Below are 19,610 nucleotides of genomic sequence, written 5' to 3'. Positions count from 1 at the left end.
TGACATCTGATGTGGATGAGTAATTGCATCTGGCAGTGTTGATGTTACTATGGGCCCTCAGAGTTTACTGCGGGGCCCCTGATCCTCCTGACTATGGATGACCGGACTCAGGAGCTGCCAATAGGGGCCCCAACACCAGCCACAGAGCCTACAATAAATACCCCCCACCATATGCCGGAGAAGTGCACGAGGACCCCCAGAGATCAGTCCGCTCCCCAGGACCCCCATAGATTGGGCAGCAGCGTTACAGGTGATATTACAGGGTTATTACATATTATAGATCCATCTTCTAGTCACTGCGTCCACCCACAATCCCCTGCTCCACCATCTGTGCGCAACCTCTGTTCATCCAGAGCCTCCTGGTTCATGAATAGAATGCAAAATTTACAGTAAAGACTGACACACAATAAAGAGAGCGGGGTGTAACTGGGACAATGCTGTTTTATAAACCCTATGGGCACTGTAATAGCGCCCACTAGTGGTCATCACCCAGCATCTGTTCCAATCTGAGATTTCGGGGGTGTTACTTCACAACCTCTATTATCTCGGCAGATGTTGCAGGCCGGCCTTCCGGAGCTGTGCACGGTGGAAGATCTGAAGTATGTCCACGACAAACTGCGGCCGCAAGACTCCGATCCGGAAGCAGCCATTTATTTCACCAGGTATAGGTGCAGGGGAGGAGCCGGGTGCAGGGGAGGAGCCGGGTGCAGGGGAGGAGCCGGGTGCAGGGGAGGAGCCGGGTGCAGGGGAGGAGCCGGGTGCAGGGGAGGAGTCAGATAGTACATCCGTTTTTCACGTTATACGAGGCGCCAGTCGTAGCCCAGATGGATTCATGTGACGGTGGCCTATCAGAGTGACTAGATCCCTGGGTTTCTGACTACGACTACGGGTGATGATCCAGGTCTTGGGGGGATATCGTCTCTGTGGGGGGGGGAGGACCCAAGAACTGGTGCAGGGGAGCCTGGTTATAATAGTACAGTCTGAAGACCTTTATAATCGTCCGTTACCACGGCAGCGATCGTACGACTCGCTTAGACGCTGCGTTTATCTATAGCGGGACCGCAGCGTAAATCCCACCCGGTCCAAACGTCTCATCGGACCAAACTTTATTTGTTTTGTTTTCTGCAGTAAAATCAAGGAAAGTCTGGAGTCTCCGTCGGTGAAGTTGAATTTCTTGGTCCACGCGTTCGCGAACATGACGCCGTCCGACCTCAGCAGAATGAGCGAAGAGATGACCCCGTCCCTCACCAAATTCATCAGAAGAGCAGCGTCGCGGGGCGTCCAGAAAGTCAACCGGGTGGTGAGTGCTCAGCGGCGCCGGATCTTTGCTCTGACACATGCAGTCACATGCGACTGCAGCTCTGGATGTGACTGGAGTATAAGACATGATGTACCATCAGAATAGTGACTGCAGCTCTGGATGTGACTGGAGTATAAGACCTGATGTAACAGCAGAATAGTGACTGCAGCTCTGGATGTGACTGGAGTATAAGACCTGATGTAACAGCAGAGTAGTGACTGCACACATGGAGCCATTCACATCCAAAGCTGCAGAGTTTTAAGGGCCCAGACCTTGGTTTGTGGTGAGATGGAGCTGCCGTTTCCTCGTTGCAGCTTCGGCTGTTATTGCGCCACTTCTCATTACTTAAGGTATGTTTGATGCTTCCGCTATCTACGACCTTCCACCCCAAACCCCAATAAGAGACCACACATGAATTTTGGTGTAAAGGCCACAGCAGCCATTTATTAAACACACACCTTTTTCTGATAAAAGAGCATAACCATAAACACATCATAACACTCCATAATAACATCATAACCCTCCACAATCATGTGTGACTCCTCCTCCTGCCGCCACGACAATCATATGTGACTCCTCCTCCTGTTGCCACGACAATCATGTGTGATCCCTCCTCCTGCCGCCACAACAATCATGTGTAACTCCTCCTCCTGCCGCCACGACAATCATGTGTGACTCCTCCTCCTACCGCCACGACATTCATGTTTGACTCCTCCTCCTACCGCCACGACAATCATGTGTGACTCCTCCTCCTGCCGCAACGACAATCATGTGTGACCCCTCCTCCTACCGCCACAACAATCATGTGTGACTCCTCCTCCTTCCGCCACAACAATCATGTGTGACCCCTCCTCCTGCCGCCACGACAATCATGTGACTCCTCCTCCTGCCGCCACGACAATCATGTGTGACTCCTCCTCCTACCGCCACGACATTCATGTTTGACTCCTCCTCCTACCGCCACGACAATCATGTGTGACTCCTCCTCCTGCTGCAACGACAATCATGTGTGACCCCTCCTCCTACCGCCACTACAATCATGTGTGACCCCTCCTCCTGCCGCCACGACAATCATATGTGACTCCTCCTCCTGTTGCCACGACAATCATGTGTGACTCCTCCTCCTACCGCCACGACAATCATGTGTGACCCCTCCTCCTGCCGCCACGACAATCATGTGTGACCCCTCCTCCTGCCGCCACGACAATCATGTGTGACCCCTCCTCCTACCGCCACGACAATCATGTGTGACCCCTTACACATGATTGTCCCTCCACAACTGCAGTCCTTCCTTGATGTCAACGGTCCACATATCTAGACCCACCTCGTTCAACTCGTTCAAATGAACGCCATCCGCCCTAAGGAAACCGACCTCTCTGCCCTCCAACTCTCTATGCCGCACCACAACACCACCATTGCGCGCCACGAATCTGCCAACCACCTTGTTCACCTACACTCTCGCTTTATTTAAGCTGTGAACCGAACGGGCCTGACGCCACACCTTGCGAGCCACAATATCCGACCAGACGGTCAGCAATCCCGGAAAAGACGACCACAACCGCCACAGATCAATCTTTACATCCCGCACCAAATCCCTGGACGACCGAATGCCTAAATCGTTGCCACCAAGGTGCACCACCAGAATATCCGGCGCCCTGTCCAAACCTGCATAAAACTGTAGCTCCAGCAACAATCTACACCACAGCATGCCCCGCAGACCCAACCATCTGACCTGCACCACAGCATGCCCCGCAGACCCAACCATCTGACCTGCACCACAGCATGCCCCGCAGACCCAACCATCTGACCTGCACCACAGCATGCCCCGCAGACCCAACCATCTGACCTGCACCACAGCATGCCCCGCAGACCCAACCATCTGACCTGCACCACAGCATGCCCCGCAAACCCAACCATCTGACCTGCACCACAGCATGCCCCGCAAACCCAACCATCTGACCTGAACCACAGCATGCCCCGCAGACCCAACCATCTGACCTGCACCACAGCATGCCCCGCAGACCCAACCATCTGACCTGCACTATAGCATGCCCCGCAGACCCAACCATCTGACCTGCACCACAGCATGCCCCGCAGACCCAACCATCTGACCTGTACCACAGCATTCTCCGCAAACCCAACCATCTGACCTGTACCACAGCATGCCCCGCAGACCCAACCATCTGACCTGCACCACAGCATGCCCCGCAGACCCAACCATCTGACCTGTACCACAGCATGCCCCGCAAACCCAACCATCTGACCTGCACCACAGCATGCCCCGCAAACCCAACCATCTGACCTGAACCACAGCATGCCCCGCAGACCCAACCATCTGACCTGTACCACAGCATGCCCCGCAAACCCAACCATCTGACCTGCACCACAGCATGCCCCGCAAACCCAACCATCTGACCTGTACCACAGCATGCCCCGCAAACCCAACCATCTGACCTGCACCACAGCATGCCCCGCAAACCCAACCATCTGACCTGAACCACAGCATGCCCCGCAGACCCAACCATCTGACCTGCACCACAGCATGCCCCGCAGACCCAACCATCTGACCTGCACCACAGCATGCCCCGCAGACCCGACCATCTGACCTTCACCACAGCATGCCCCGCAGACCCAACCATCTGACCTGCACCACAGCATGCCCCTCAGACCCAACCATCTGACCTGCACCACAGCATGCCCCGCAGACCCAACCATCTGACCTGCACCACAGCATGCCCCGCAGACCCAACCATCTGACCTGCACCACAGCATGCCCCGCAGACCCAACCATCTGACCTGCACCACAGTATGCCCCGCAGACCCAACCATCTGACCTGCACCACAGCATGCCCCGCAGACCCAACCATCTGACCTGCACCACAGCATGCCCCGCAGACCCAACCATCTGACCTGCACCACAGCATGCCCCGCAGACCCAACCATCTGACCTGCACCACAGCATGCCCCGCAGACCCGACCATCTGACCTTCACCACAGCATGCCCCGCAGACCCAACCATCTGACCTGCACCACAGCATGCCCCTCAGACCCAACCATCTGACCTGCACCACAGCATGCCCCGCAGACCCAACCATCTGACCTGCACCACAGTATGCCCCGCAGACCCAACCATCTGACCTGCACCACAGCATGCCCCGCAGACCCAACCATCTGACCTGCACCACAGTATGCCCCGCAGACCCAACCATCTGACCTGCACCACAGCATGCCCCGCAGACCCAACCATCTGACCTGCACCACAGCATGCCCCGCAGACCCAACCATCTGACCTGCACCACAGCATGCCCCGCAGACCCAACCATCTGACCTGCACCACAGCATGCCCCGCAGACCCGACCATCTGACCTTCACCACAGCATGCCCCGCAGACCCAACCATCTGACCTGCACCACAGCATGCCCCGCAGACCCAACCATCTGACCTGCACCACAGTATGCCCCGCAGACCCAACCATCTGACCTGTACCACAGCATGCCCCGCAAACCCAACCATCTGACCTGCACCACAGCATGCCCCGCAAACCCAACCATCTGACCTGAACCACAGCATGCCCCGCAGACCCAACCATCTGACCTGCACCACAGCATGCCCCGCAGACCCAACCATCTGACCTGCACCACAGCATGCCCCGCAGACCCGACCATCTGACCTTCACCACAGCATGCCCCGCAGACCCAACCATCTGACCTGCACCACAGCATGCCCCTCAGACCCAACCATCTGACCTGCACCACAGCATGCCCCGCAGACCCAACCATCTGACCTGCACCACAGCATGCCCCGCAGACCCAACCATCTGACCTGCACCACAGCATGCCCCGCAGACCCAACCATCTGACCTGCACCACAGTATGCCCCGCAGACCCAACCATCTGACCTGCACCACAGCATGCCCCGCAGACCCAACCATCTGACCTGCACCACAGCATGCCCCGCAGACCCAACCATCTGACCTGCACCACAGCATGCCCCGCAGACCCAACCATCTGACCTGCACCACAGCATGCCCCGCAGACCCGACCATCTGACCTTCACCACAGCATGCCCCGCAGACCCAACCATCTGACCTGCACCACAGCATGCCCCTCAGACCCAACCATCTGACCTGCACCACAGCATGCCCCGCAGACCCAACCATCTGACCTGCACCACAGTATGCCCCGCAGACCCAACCATCTGACCTGCACCACAGCATGCCCCGCAGACCCAACCATCTGACCTGCACCACAGTATGCCCCGCAGACCCAACCATCTGACCTGCACCACAGCATGCCCCGCAGACCCAACCATCTGACCTGCACCACAGCATGCCCCGCAGACCCAACCATCTGACCTGCACCACAGCATGCCCCGCAGACCCGACCATCTGACCTTCACCACAGCATGCCCCGCAGACCCAACCATCTGACCTGCACCACAGCATGCCCCGCAGACCCAACCATCTGACCTGCACCACAGTATGCCCCGCAGACCCAACCATCTGACCTGTACCACAGCATGCCCCGCAAACCCAACCATCTGACCTGCACCACAGCATGCCCCGCAAACCCAACCATCTGACCTGAACCACAGCATGCCCCGCAGACCCAACCATCTGACCTGCACCACAGCATGCCCCGCAGACCCAACCATCTGACCTGCACCACAGCATGCCCCGCAGACCCGACCATCTGACCTTCACCACAGCATGCCCCGCAGACCCAACCATCTGACCTGCACCACAGCATGCCCCTCAGACCCAACCATCTGACCTGCACCACAGCATGCCCCGCAGACCCAACCATCTGACCTGCACCACAGCATGCCCCGCAGACCCAACCATCTGACCTGCACCACAGCATGCCCCGCAGACCCAACCATCTGACCTGCACCACAGTATGCCCCGCAGACCCAACCATCTGACCTGCACCACAGCATGCCCCGCAGACCCAACCATCTGACCTGCACCACAGCATGCCCCGCAGACCCAACCATCTGACCTGCACCACAGCATGCCCCGCAGACCCAACCATCTGACCTGCACCACAGCATGCCCCGCAGACCCAACCGTCTGACCTGCACCACCGCATGCCCCGCAGACCTAACCATCTGACCTTCACCACAGCATGCCCCGCAGACCTAACCATCTGACCTTCACCACAGCATGCCCCGCAGACCCAACCATCTGACCTGCACCTCTGACTGATCCAGGCCAAACTGCCGTCCAGCCGGACGATCATCAGCCCGCACACCTCCCCAGTGCACGTAGGAGTGCCCCATGATCCATATCAAGCAGGGACCTGCACCTAAAACAACACAAGACAGCAATGTAACAACTCCATATCCACCTCCAGCACATCTTATCACCACCACCTCAAAGCAAGTGAGGCCGCACATACAACCTATATCGGTCTGACTCCCACCTACCGATCTTCTTAACCATCGCCGGGGATAAACCCCACCGAGCTGCTTCCGTAGCTGCGCCAATTCTAAAAGAGTGAGAGCTAAAACCTGCTCCACCTCTGCCAGACAACAGGAGACCTTTCTGGAAAACCTGCACAAACTGATATTGCGAGAAAGACAGCCCGTCTGCATGAACCAACAAGGATGCCGGCCCCGTCCGGCCTCACCGCAACAAACTCCCGAAAACAGTGAACCGGGCACACCCGCGACCCTGGTAATTCATACAAACGCACCACAAAACCTCTCCCCTCCTGATCTGTCTTAGATCTACGAAGCAAACAAGATAAGCAGATAATCCACATCCGCGTACAGTAAACCCCCTGCCACACTCTTACTGGCCGACACCAACTCCGATATCCGGAACGCCCCAAAAAACGCCAAAGAAAAAGCCCAGTGTAAATAACCGCGCTTCAAACGCCGAAACACAAACATCCCTCAACAAATTACAAATCGCTACCAACAGCTCAAATGACACCGGCTTCCTGTGGTCCCTAACTGCGGAACCCCTCCTGAAACCCTTCATTGCCTGCCGCACCAGAAAGGACTTAGTCACGTCCTCCTCACCTTTCTTCTTAAACCAAAAAGCCAAGGCCGACAAACTGCGAGCGACCGTTGCTGCAGACGCCCCTCACTGTACGCCTTTCCTATAAAATACAGCAAACACGCCTGCCGATCTGCAATACCTGCCTGCGCATTTTCCAACAAAGCCTCCCATACCTGCCACACCGCACTGTACCTCTGCCATGTGACCGCACTAACCGACCTTTCCACGAGCGACATCGCCATTGTCACACCACCTTCCACAGATGTTCTGGACAAGGCAGGCCATGAGACTCCGCCCCCGGCGCCAGCAGACGAAACCTGTCCCATTGTTGACGAGAAAGGGAATCAGCCACAGAATTCAGCACCCCAGGAATATGCACTGCCACAAAATGCGCATTCAACATCAGACCTCTCAAAACTAAATGTCGCAATAGCCGCACGACTGGCGGAGAATTAGCTGTCTGCGCATTAACAGCCTGAACGACACCCAGATTGTCACATACGAAACGCACTCTTCGGTCCCGCAGACAATCCCCCCACAACTCCGCCGCCACCACAATCGGGAACAGTTCCAGCAGAGCCAAGTTACGGACAAAACCACATTCATGCCATGTATCAGGCCAAACTCCTGCACACCAACCTGCACACCAACCCGCACACCAACCCACACACCAACCCGCACACCCCCGCACACCCCCCGCACACCAACCCGCACACCAACCCGCACACCAACCCGCACACCAACCCGCACACCACTGCCCCTGGAAATAAGCCCCAAATCCACAAGCACCCGATGCATCAGTAAGTAAGCTCCAAGTCCACACTAGACACCGGCTGATACATGAGCACCGACCGCCCATTGTAGCTCTGCAAAAACTCCCCCCACACCAACAAGTCAGCTTTCAACTCCGCCGACAACCTAATGAAATGATGAGGGGAATGCACCCCTGCGGTAGCACTCGCCAATCGCCTGCAAAACACCCGCCCCATGGGCATAATCCTACAAGCGAAATTCAAATGCCCCAACAAGGATTGCAAGTCCCGCAACTGGATCTTCTTCCTGCGCAGCGCACTCGCCACCAACCCTCTCATCTCCAGCAACTTATCATCAGGCAAGCGACACTCCATGTTATCTGAATCAATCATGATTCCCAAAAACTTAATGACCGTCGTGGGTCCCTCGGTTTTTTCAGGCGCCAGAGGTACCCCAAAATCCATTGCCACTCTCTCCATAGTGTGTAGCAATCCTGCACACACATAGGTACCCGGCGGCCCGATAAACAGGAAATCATCCAGATAATGCAGGGCAGATTGCACCTGCGCCTCCCGACGGACCACCCACTCCAAAAACGTGCTAAACATCTCAAAATAAGCGCATGAAATGGAGCAGCCCATCGGGAGGCAACAATCTACGAAATATTCCTCCTGCCAATAACATCCCAGCAAACAAAAACTATCCGGATGCACCGGCAATAAACGAAAAGCGGCCTCAATGTCAGTTTTCGCTAACAGAGAGCCCTTCCCATACCTGCGAACCCAAACAACCGCCGCATCAAAGTTAGTGTAACTGACCGCGCACAGGACCGGATCAATGCCGTCATTCACCGACTCGCCTTCCGGATAAGACAAGTGATGAATAAGGCGGAATTTATTCACCTCCTTTTTAGGAACCAAACCCAACGGGGAAACACGCAAACCAGGAACAGGCGGGAAGGAAAACGGCCCCGCCATGCGTCCCAACGCCACCTCCTTCAGCAGCTTATCCGTAACCAGATCAGGCCGCGCCAAAGCAGACGACAAATTACGGACCACCCCATCACGTCCTGCCGACGTACAAGGAATCCGAAAACCTTCTGAAAAACCTAAAAATAACAACTCCGCCACTTTCCTATTTGGATAGCCCCTTAAAAACGGGAGCATCCTTTCCACCCTCACCGGCGTCGCCCCTCTTCTGCTCAGCATCTCCCTGCCTGCCCTTATGCTTCCTGAAGCATCTGGACAAACCATGGGCGCCTCCGCAACCGGAGCACTCGTGCTTGTACCTGCAGTCTGGGCCGAACTTGCAATGCCCCTCATTATACTGCCAGCAACACCCCTTTCCTGAGGATCCTGACCGACCCGCTGCTGACCCCTGACCACCGGCCGCATCCCGAAAGGGCTGCTGCCCCTGTTTTGGCGCAGACATCAGACGCATCCACAAACTGATATCCTTGTGGTCCCATCGCACCGACTTCCGCTGACGAAACTGTTCGTCATACCGCAACCACGCATTACCACCGTATACACGATACGCCTCCCCTACTGAATCCATATAACAGAATAGCGCCGAACAGTTCTCCGGCGCCTTCTCACCCACCACACTAGCCAAGATAGCGAAGGCCTGCAGCCAATTCGCAAAGGTCCGAGGAAACAAGCGATACCGCCGCCGCTCCTCCTCCTCCTTCTTACTTTCATCCGGTTTCCACCGGTCCAAATTAAACTTCTCCAAAGGCAGTAACGAAAAAATCTCCACATATTCATCTTTCCAGATCTTCTCCCTAATCTCAGCCTTCAAATGCTCCCCCAGCGGGCCCTCAAAACACACGTACACCTCACCTTTAGCCGCGTCAGCCAAACGCACGTCCTCCACCACATTCTTGGAAATACTCGCCCCCGCATCAACCGACTTATCCACCGCCACTACAGCACCCACAACCGGCGCCACTTCACTAGCCACCGCACTCCCTGCCACACTAGCTTAGATGGCGCCCGGTGCTAGATGGGGATATGTCCCCTCAGACTGCATTGCGTTATGTTTGATAACCAGTAGATTTGTATTGTATTGTATTCAGTGCTGCTTCAATGTCCTCCCCTCTAGGGTTAATCTTACACTGTAGGAGATTGAGTCACAGGCTGAGAGCGGGAACTTATCTAATGTAAATAAGAAAAAGGAGGGGGCCTGTTTCCTGAGGGAGGGGTGAGTGAGGGATATCGTGGTGCTGGAGGAGAACTGAGTTAGTTGCAGCCCAGGAGAGGATGAGATAGCAGTGTGAGCTGCAGGCAGGGGCTGTCTACCTCAGAGATGGTACCTGACCTAGGGACAGTAATAGAGGACAAGTGCTGGAGTCCCATCTAACTAAGGAGGATCTGGAGACACCCCAAATGATGAAAGGTACAGTGGAAAGACCCCATAGTGAGGTAGCCTGTCCCATCCAGCCCAGAGGGGAGAAGCAGCAATGCATTGGTTCTGTGTGTGTCTGTCCCTGTTAATAAACGCGCCGCTGTGGCTTGTCCCCTGTTAATCTGTGTCGCTTGAATCTATCGCCCACATTCTCTTGGCTTAAACCGACCCCCACTGACCACATTTGGTGGCAGCGGTGGGATAGATTCAGCCTGTTCTAGGGGAAGCGGCAGGGGATAGGTACCCTGGTACCATCCGGCGCTTCGCGGCCAGACCTCAAGGGCGGACTGCCACACGTGCTGCAGTACAGGGGGACCACAGGCACCTAAATCCCCAGTCATGGAGCCTGACTCTATGGATCCTCCCGGCGGAGCAGAGGCTGTCCCCTATGGCAGCTACCTCCGAATTACACTCCAAGAGCTGTGCCGGTTCCGGCGCATTGCCTTCTCGTCCCGCGACATCAAGGATCGGCTGATTGAGAAGCTCCAAGCCTGGGACCTGGCGAACCCAGCCGAGATGGGAGAGATGGCCGAGGGTGACGTTGACTACTGCTCCGAAGAACCGGCCAGTCGCCAGAGAACCGGCCGTAGCGCCATCTCGGACGCCCAGGCCCTGCGGATGGGGGATCTGCTGACCGCTCTGGGGCTTCAAAGCTCCGAGGCCGAGCGCCTGATCATCGTTGGGGCCGTGGCCCGTGCAGTGGCACCCCCAGAACCAATAACCCCAATCCCTGCTGGGCCCCGAAGACCTCAACTACGATACAACGACCTCCCCAAGTGGGATCCTTCGTCCACGGATATCGATGCGCACCTAACCATGCAGGAGACACCGCTACAGGTGCATGACATCCCCACCACCGAATGGGCTCGCTACGTGGGGCCCAGCCTGCAAGGGAGGGCCCTTGAAGTCTACCGGAGCCTAGGTCCAAAGGACGGACGGGACTACGGTTGCCTCCGGGACGCCCTGCTGAAGAGTTATGCGATCACCCCAGAGACTTACAGAGAGCGGTTCCGTAATTTGACGCTCGCCGGCCAGGGTACCCATGTGGAACTGGCAGCCCAGCTCCGCTTAAGCTGCTCCAGGTGGGCCGAGAGGAAGAAAGCCTTCAGTCGGGAGGACCTGGAGGACCTCGTCATTTTGGAGCAACTCCTCTCCAGGATGGAGGTCCCCGTTCGTGCCTGGGTCGCGGACCGCCACCCCAGCACCCCTGAAGATGCCGCCACCCTGGCCGACGAGTTCTTGGCCCAACGACCCCAGTGGAGAAGCCTTCCGCGCCAGGACCAACGCCGAGAGCTCTGAGCCCCTACCAAAATAGCGGAACCACCCCGGCCAACTTCGATGAGACCCCAGCCGCAGCCTACGGCCGCCCCGATCCCTCCAAGGGTCCGCGGCCCTACGGACTCCCGCCAGTGTTATGGGTGCCACCAGCCGGGGCACATCCGACGGGACTGCCCCCTGGCCCAATCAACGGTGCCCTTTCCCAGACCAACCCAAACCCGGGTCGCCTTTTGCCCGGAGGCAGGCGACCCCGATGAGTGTGACCACCTCCTAGATGCACCAGAGGTGGAGGTGGTCGTCTACCACGTAGAGCTTGCGAGCCTCGTGACAAACCAGGTCCCTGCCAACATGCAGGGCCACCGACAGCCCGTGGTGCTGGGATGCCGCACCGTCCAAGGACTCCGTGACTCGGGGGCATCCCTCACCCTGGTAAGAGTGGACCTGGTTCCCCAGGCTAAGGTTCTTCCCCAGCGATTAGCCCGGATTGCCCTGGCGGACGGACAGCAGCGGTCCATTCCCCACACCAGAGTCTACCTGGACTGGGGCCCCGGAAAAGGGGAGGTCGAAGTCGGGCTCATGCCGGATCTCCCCGCCGATATCTTATTGGGGAACGACCTTGGGAACGGTCTCACAAGTCAGTTCGCGGGGGCCGTGACCCGCAGCCAAGCCCGGGAGAACCTTTACCGGCCTCCACCACCGACCCGTGTAACCACCGAGGCTCCTCTCCTGGAAGCCCCGCCCCCCGAACCGCCGGTGGTAAGTACCCAAGCCCCTGACGCCTCACAACTGACCGACCCGACGAACCCCCCGACAGACCTGGGGGAGGTGGATAGGGTCGCTTTTAGGGAGGCCCAGCATACGAATCCTTCCCTGTCCTCTGCCCGTAGCCTGGCCGATCGACCACTCAGTGGAGGGGCCCAGGCAAGGTTCCAGTGGGACAACGGGCTGTTGTACCGGGTCGAAGCCCCGACCAAGCCCGAGTCGCCCTGGACCGCCTCCAAACAGCTGCTTGTTCCCCAAGCCTACCGTGCACGACTGTTAGCCCTGGCCCACGATATACCCGCGGCGGGTCACACTGGGACCAGGTACACCAGGGCCCGTCTCTCGAATGCTTTCTTTTGGCCAGGGCTGACTGAGGACGTGCGGCGGTACCGAGCTTCGTGCCCTGTCTGCCAACGGGTGGCGGGGGCCCCGCGCAAGGTGCCGCTCAAGCAGCTGCCCCTCATCCGAGAGCCCTTCCAGCGGGTGGCCATAGATCTGGTTGGCCCCATTAATCCCCCCCAGCCGAGGGGGAAAGCGTTACATCCTAACCCTGGTAGACTTCGCTACCAGATACCCGGACGCAGTGGCTCTGTCCTCCATAGATGCCGAGCACGTCGCCCAGGGACTCATGGACATCTTCAGCCGGGTGGGGTTCCCGCGTGAGGTACTCACAGACCAGGGATCTCAAATCCAGGGAGAACTCATGCAGGACTTCTGGAATCGGCACAGGGTGAGTTCTCTAAGAACCACCGCCTACCACCCCCAAACGAACGGACTGTGTGAAAGGTTCAACGGTACCCTCAAGCAGTTGCTACTCCGATACGTCCACTCGGAGGGGAGAGACTGGGACCGCTCCTTGCAGCAGCTTCTCTTTGCCTATCGAGAGGTGCCGCAGGAGTCTACCGGGCACTCCCCATTCGAGTTGCTGTTCGCGAGGCGGGGCCGGGGACCCTTGGACTTAGTCCGGGAAGGTTGGGAAGGGAAGTTTGCAAGCCCGGAGATCCCGGTAGTAGAGTATGTGAGCCAAATGCGGGAGCGCCTAGCATGGCTGATGGATTTGGCCCATCAGCGATTGGAAGTAGCTCAAAGCCGTCAACGGGACGAGTACAACCGTAGCGCCCGAGCCCGAGAGCTGGGGGTGGGGGAGAAGGTACTGGTCCTCGCGCCAGTACGAGGCAACAAGTTGCAGGCCAATTGGGCTGGACCGTACACTGTAGTGGGGCGACAGGGGACGACGAACTACCTAGTAGCCCACGACAAGGCAGAAAAGCGGGTACGGAACTACCACATAAACCGGCTCAAGGCCTATGTGGTAAGGGAGGTAGGAGCGGTCGCGATATGCTGCCCGCCCATGGACAACCCTGACGTGGACCGCATCCCAGACCTACTGGCAGAGGCCCGACGCCAGACAGGGCTGGCAGATGTGCAGCTTGAAGTCAAGCTATCGCGCTTGCAGAGTAGGGAGATGGGGGAGGTGTTAGCAGCCCAGGAGGCCCTGTTCACCGCGTCCCCCAGACGTACCTCCCTAGTCGCTCACGAGGTCGACACTGGAGGAGCCCGACCCCTGAGGCAGCCCGCGTTCCGAGTGGCTCCCTCAGTGCTGACCGCGATGAGAAAAGAAGTAGAAGAAATGCTGGAGATGGGGGTCATTATACCATCTCACAGTCCTTGGGCCGCCGGCGTTGTGTTGGTCCCCAAGAAGGACAAAACCACGAGGTTCTGTGTAGACTACCGGCGGTCGAACGAGGTAACCGTTACGGATGCCTATCCGATGCCCCGGATTGATGAGCTGCTCGATAGGCTGGGAGGGGCACGCTTCGTGTCCACTCTGGATCTCAGCAAGGGCTACTGGCAGATTCCTCTGACCAAGGAAGCCCAAGAGCGCTCGACGTTCATCACCCCGTTCGGCCTGTTTGAATTTACGTGCATGCCGTTCGGGATGAACGCCCCCCCCCCGCGACCTTCCAGAGGGTGGTCGACCGGATCCTCGTGGGGTGTCAGGAGTTTGCCCAGGCCTACCTGGACGATATCGCTATCTTTAGCGAGACTTGGGAGGAACACTTGGGGCACGTGGCGCAGATCCTGGAGCGCATCCGGTACGCCGGCCTCACCATCCGCCCCGACAAGTGCCAGATGGGGATGGCAGAAGTCGCCTACCTGGGGCACCGAGTGGGCAGCGGACAGATCCTCCCCGAGCCGGCCAAGGTGGAGGCCATTCTCCATTGGCCCCGGCCGGCCAACCAGAAGCAGGTCAGGGCCTTTCTGGGAGTCACAGGGTACTACCGAAAATTCATCCCGCAGTATAGTACCCTGGCCAAGCCCTTGACCGACTTGACGTCCAAAAGGTTCAGTCGACTGATGCCCTGGTCCCCTGACTGTGAGGCGGCCTTCGGGAGCCTTAAGACTGCCCTCTCCACCTCCCCTGTCCTGGCTGCCCCTGACTTCCACCGGCGGTTCATAGTCCAAACCGATGCCTCAGACGTCGGGCTGGGAGCGGTACTGAGCCAAGTGGACCAGGCGGCCACGAACATCCGGTTGCGTACCTCTCCCGGAAGTTGCTGGACCGAGAGAGGGCATACGGAACCATTGAGAAGGAGTGCCTGGCTGTCGTGTGGGCTCTAAAGAAGCTCCAGCCCTACGTTTATGGGAAGGAGTTCACAATAGTCACAGACCACAGTCCTCTCAGTTGGTTGAACCGAACCGCCGGGGACAATGGGCGTTTACTACGGTGGAGCCTGGCCTTACAATCCTATAACTTTACCATCTCTCATAAAAAAGGCCGGGACCACGGGAATGCTGATGGACTCTCTCGGCAGCAGGACACTGATTGGCGGAGACTGACAGCACCGGGCCCAGATCTCATCACTGACCCGACAGAGGGTCAGCAGGACTGATTATGGATCTAAGCTGGGAGAGGTCTGTGGTGGAACGGGTGACGGTTACAGGCATTGTACCCAAATACAGGTTAAGCCTGCCGCAAACCGTCGCGCTCCCGCCATCCGGGTGCCATAGCTTAGATGGCGCCCGGTGCTAGATGTGGATATGTCCCCTCAAACTGCATTACGTTATGTTTGATAACCAGTTGATTTGTATTGTATTGTATTCAGTGCTGCTTCACTGTCCTCCCCCTCTAGGGTTAATCTTATACTGAAGGAGAATGAGTCACAGGCTGAGAGCGGGAACTTATCTAATGTAAATAAGAAAAAGGGACGGGTGAGTGAGGGATATAGCTGTGCTGGATGAGTTCTCAGTTAGTTGCTGCCCAGGAGAGGATGAGATAGCAGTGTGAGCTGCAGGCAGGGGCTGTCTACCTCAGAGATGGTACCTGACCTAGGGACAGTAATAGAGGACAAGTGCTGGAGTCCCATCTAACTAAGGAGGATCTGGAGACACCCCAAAGGATGAAAGGTACAGTGGAGAGACCCCATAGTGAGGTAGCCTGTCCTATCCAGCCCAGAGGGGAGAAGCAGCGATGCATTGGTTCTGTGTGTGTCTGTCCCTGTTAATAAACGCGCCACTGTGGCTTGTCCCCTGTTAATCTGTGTCGCCTGAATCTATCGCCCACATTCTCTTGGCGTAAACCGACCCCCACTGACCCGGTTTCGCCACACTGGGTGGTCATAGTCCTCTTCACCAGGTCGTCAGGTACTGGTGGTGACATCACAGGGTGGTCATAGTCCTCTTCACCAGGTCGTCAGGTTGTGGTGGTGACATCACAGGATGGTCATAGTTCTCTTTAGCAGGTCGTCAGGTTGTGATCATCATGAAGAGTTTTGGAAAGCTGGGTGACAATTCATATGTCCACCATTACTGCCCCGACAGGGGATGTCGCCTGACTGTCCAGACTCCTGAATGGCACCTCGGCCTCGTTATGTCGTGATATGAGAGTTGGAGATGCAGATTTGCCGTTCAGGAGTCTGAAGTGCTCTGGGGTAACGGGTGATGAGATTTTACCCATTGACGTCCTTTCTATCCCAGTATAAGTGACTGAGGGCAGAGATTCCGGTGGATGGGGTTTCCAGGGATGGCAGATTTTCGGATCCCCCTGGAGTTGGCGCTTGTGGCTGGGGTCTCGCCTGCGCTTAATAAAATAGACAAATGTATTATCAAAACATCTAGAGTGAAATAATCGTGAATAAAACGATGAAGCAGAAAGTGAGTGTCAGAAAAGTCAAACGGGACCTCCGGGGATGAGTAGACAGGGGTCATTGCATGTAACCAACAATCCCATGATAGGTCATGGGATCGCCAGGCGTGTGGTAGGTCATGGGATCGCCAGGCGTGTGGTAGGTCAGGAGATGGCCAGGCGTGTGGTAGGTCAGGAGATGGCCAAGCGTGTGGTAGGTCATGGGATCGCCAGGCGTGTGGTAGGTCAGGAGATGGCCAGGCTTGTGGTAGGTCAGGACATGGCCAAGCGTGTAGTAGGTCAGGTGATCGCCAGGCGTGTGGTAGGTCAGGTGATCGCCAGGCATGTCGTTGGTCAGACGATCGCCAGGCGTGTGGTAGGTCAGGTGATCGCCAGGCATGTCGGTGGTCAGAAGATCGCCGGGCGTGTGGTAGGTCAGGAGATCGCCAGGCATGTTGTTGGTCAGGTGCTCGCCAGGCATGTTGTTGGTCAGGTGATCGCCAGGCGTGTGGTAGATCAGGTGATCGCCAGGCATGTCCCATAAAGGATTTGAATTGCTCCCGTTGTAGCAGACACTGATTTGACGTCTGGATATTTGTGATAATTTTTGCCTTTGTCTCCTCAGGGTGGGAGGATCCTCAGTGAGCTGGGAGCGCTCAGTAACACTGAGCCGACGGGCACAGGAGGTAAGTGTCCAGTCTATCGTATTGTTATATACAGCCACGTTACATGTGACGGTGACTCCTCCCTCAGCGCCCACCTATATGACTGCTCTTTGTCTTATTTCTGGGGTGCCCCACCCCACGCTGTGTGTACTTCTAGTTCTCCACATTTTGATGTTCCGCAGCAGCTGTGTATTATAAGGCGTCATGTGGGGTATTCGAGGTCGTCAGTCCTGTATCTCCGTGATGTCATCACTCACCAGATTGTACTACAATATTTTCAGAGATATGTCGCATATGATGTGGAAAGATTTTTTACCACATAAGCTCCGCCCTCATCGGTGGGCCACACCCCTTAATCCTTAATGCCAGACCCTGCCCCCTCATGAATAGTGTCAATCGGTGACTGCTCCGGTGTCCACAGCAGCGCTGCCCCTCGCACGACATTTTGATCCAGCAACTGCCTCGGGAGAACGGTCCCACGTCCCGCCATGTTGTGGGGTCGCCCGTCTCCTGTCGGTCGCACCGCCCTGATCTGTTTCATGTTATTGCTGACTGTTTCCTCTTGGCCGTAGATTCTGCGCGCGGTGTTCAGCTTCACGTTTCATTCTCTTCCCCCCGGCTCTGCGTTCTGCTGAAACACCTGAGGAATATTGTAAGTAACGTAGTCTGATGTGTCGCCTCCTTATGTGACCCCCTCCCCCGCTCTATTGACTCATTGATGGGGGATGGTTTCGTCTCCTCGTGTTACTCGGTGCGGTTACATGTGGGTTTTGTGTTTTCAGTACATGCCGGACGGCTCGGAGCCCGCCGCCAGCGTCACCATCTCGCTGCATTCCGGAATCTGGGAAATCTCCAGTCATAAAATCAAATCACAGTCCAGAACTTGTGCCCCCATCTTCAACCAGCTGGTAAGTGCCGTCACATGACGAGTCTAAGGGGAGGGGCCTCACCCAGTCCATGTGAGTGATAGACTCCCAGGATCCTCCCACTGACCCGCCCCCTTGTCTATTAGTCCCACCCTTTCAGTGCCAGCCCCGGCACGGTTTACCTTCCTGATGATGTCATCACGTGTCCGCTTCCCTGTGGTCGCTGCTCGTCCGGTATGTTCTAGCTGTATATTATTTCGCAGTGTATAACGCGGCTCGCGGTCTCTCGCAGGTGGAGTTCTCGGTGCCACAGCTGGACGGTCACATCCTTATTATCCTGGTGAAGAGTCGGGGTATGTTCCTGGGACAGCTGAGACTTCCCCTGATCACCGTCCGACTGCAGGAAGACGTCTGGTATCGTCTGAGCTAGAGAAACGCAACGGCGGCGGCAGGAGCCGGCAATGACATCAGCCGAGATTATGGGGGGCTTCTCATAGAAAGAAACGGCGTCATGGAGGTCAAAGACTGTCGCGGCTGGGGGGTGGGCACTCTTTTTGGAGCCTTTTGCAAACCCGATAGCCCAGGGGGGTTACATCGGATAGACGGCGGCTCCGCGGGGATTACATGGGATAGACGGAGGCTCCGCGGGGGTTACATTGGATAGACGGCGGCTCGGTGAGGGTTATATCGGATAGACGGCGACTCCGCGCTGGTTACATCGGATAGACGGCGGCTCTTCGGGGGTTACATCGGATAGACGGCGGCTCTTCGGGGGTTACATCGGATAGACGGCGGCTCTTCGGGGGTTACATCGGATAGACGGCGGCTCTTCGGGGGTTACATCGGATAGACGGCGGCTCTTCAAGGGTTACAGCGGATAGACGGCGGCTCTTCGGGGGTTACAGCGGATAGACGGCGGCTCTTCGGGGGTTACATCGGATAGACGGCGGCTCTTCGGGGGTTACATCGGATAGACGGCGGCTCTTCGGGGGTTACATCGGATAGACGGCGGCTCTTCGGGGGTTACATCGGATAGACGGCGGCTCTTCGGGGGTTACATCGGATAGACGGCGGCTCTTCGGGGGTTACATCGGATAGACGGCGGCTCTTCGGGGGTTACATCGGATAGACGGCGGCTCTTCAAGGGTTACAGCGGATAGACGGCGGCTCTTCGGGGGTTACATCGGATAGACGGCGGCTCTTCGGGGGTTACATCGGATAGACGGCGGCTCTTCGGGGGTTACATCGGATAGACGGCGGCTCTTCGGGGGTTACATCGGATAGACGGCGGCTCTTCGGGGGTTACATCGGATAGACGGCGGCTCTTCGGGGGTTACATCGGATAGACGGCGGCTCTTCGGGGGTTACATCGGATAGACGGCGGCTCTTCGGGGGTTACATCGGATAGACGGCGGCTCTTCGGGGGTTACATCGGATAGACGGCGGC

The 19,610-nt window shown here is 57.1% G+C and overlaps 1 protein-coding gene across 1 annotated transcript in view; it reads left to right on the top strand.

The window, feature by feature from the left end:
* Window positions 1-19,042, top strand: part of PIK3C2G (phosphatidylinositol-4-phosphate 3-kinase catalytic subunit type 2 gamma) — a 60,591-nt gene extending 41,549 nt beyond the window's left edge. The window contains exons 16-21 of the mRNA XM_075855594.1: window positions 553-662; window positions 1,129-1,300; window positions 17,258-17,318; window positions 17,870-17,949; window positions 18,080-18,205; window positions 18,456-19,042. Coding sequence (XP_075711709.1) covers window positions 553-662; window positions 1,129-1,300; window positions 17,258-17,318; window positions 17,870-17,949; window positions 18,080-18,205; window positions 18,456-18,593 — 687 coding nt within the window. The 3' untranslated portion in view covers window positions 18,594-19,042. The remainder of the gene's footprint in view (window positions 1-552; window positions 663-1,128; window positions 1,301-17,257; window positions 17,319-17,869; window positions 17,950-18,079; window positions 18,206-18,455) is intronic.
* The last annotated feature ends 568 nt before the right edge of the window (window positions 19,043-19,610 follow it).

This window comes from Rhinoderma darwinii, chromosome 3 (genome assembly GCF_050947455.1).
Source record: "Rhinoderma darwinii isolate aRhiDar2 chromosome 3, aRhiDar2.hap1, whole genome shotgun sequence".
NCBI classification, from domain to species: Eukaryota; Metazoa; Chordata; class Amphibia; order Anura; family Rhinodermatidae; genus Rhinoderma; species Rhinoderma darwinii.
The sequence above is the reverse complement of the archived record's forward strand: the minus strand, read 5'-3'. Positions and strand labels throughout refer to the sequence as shown.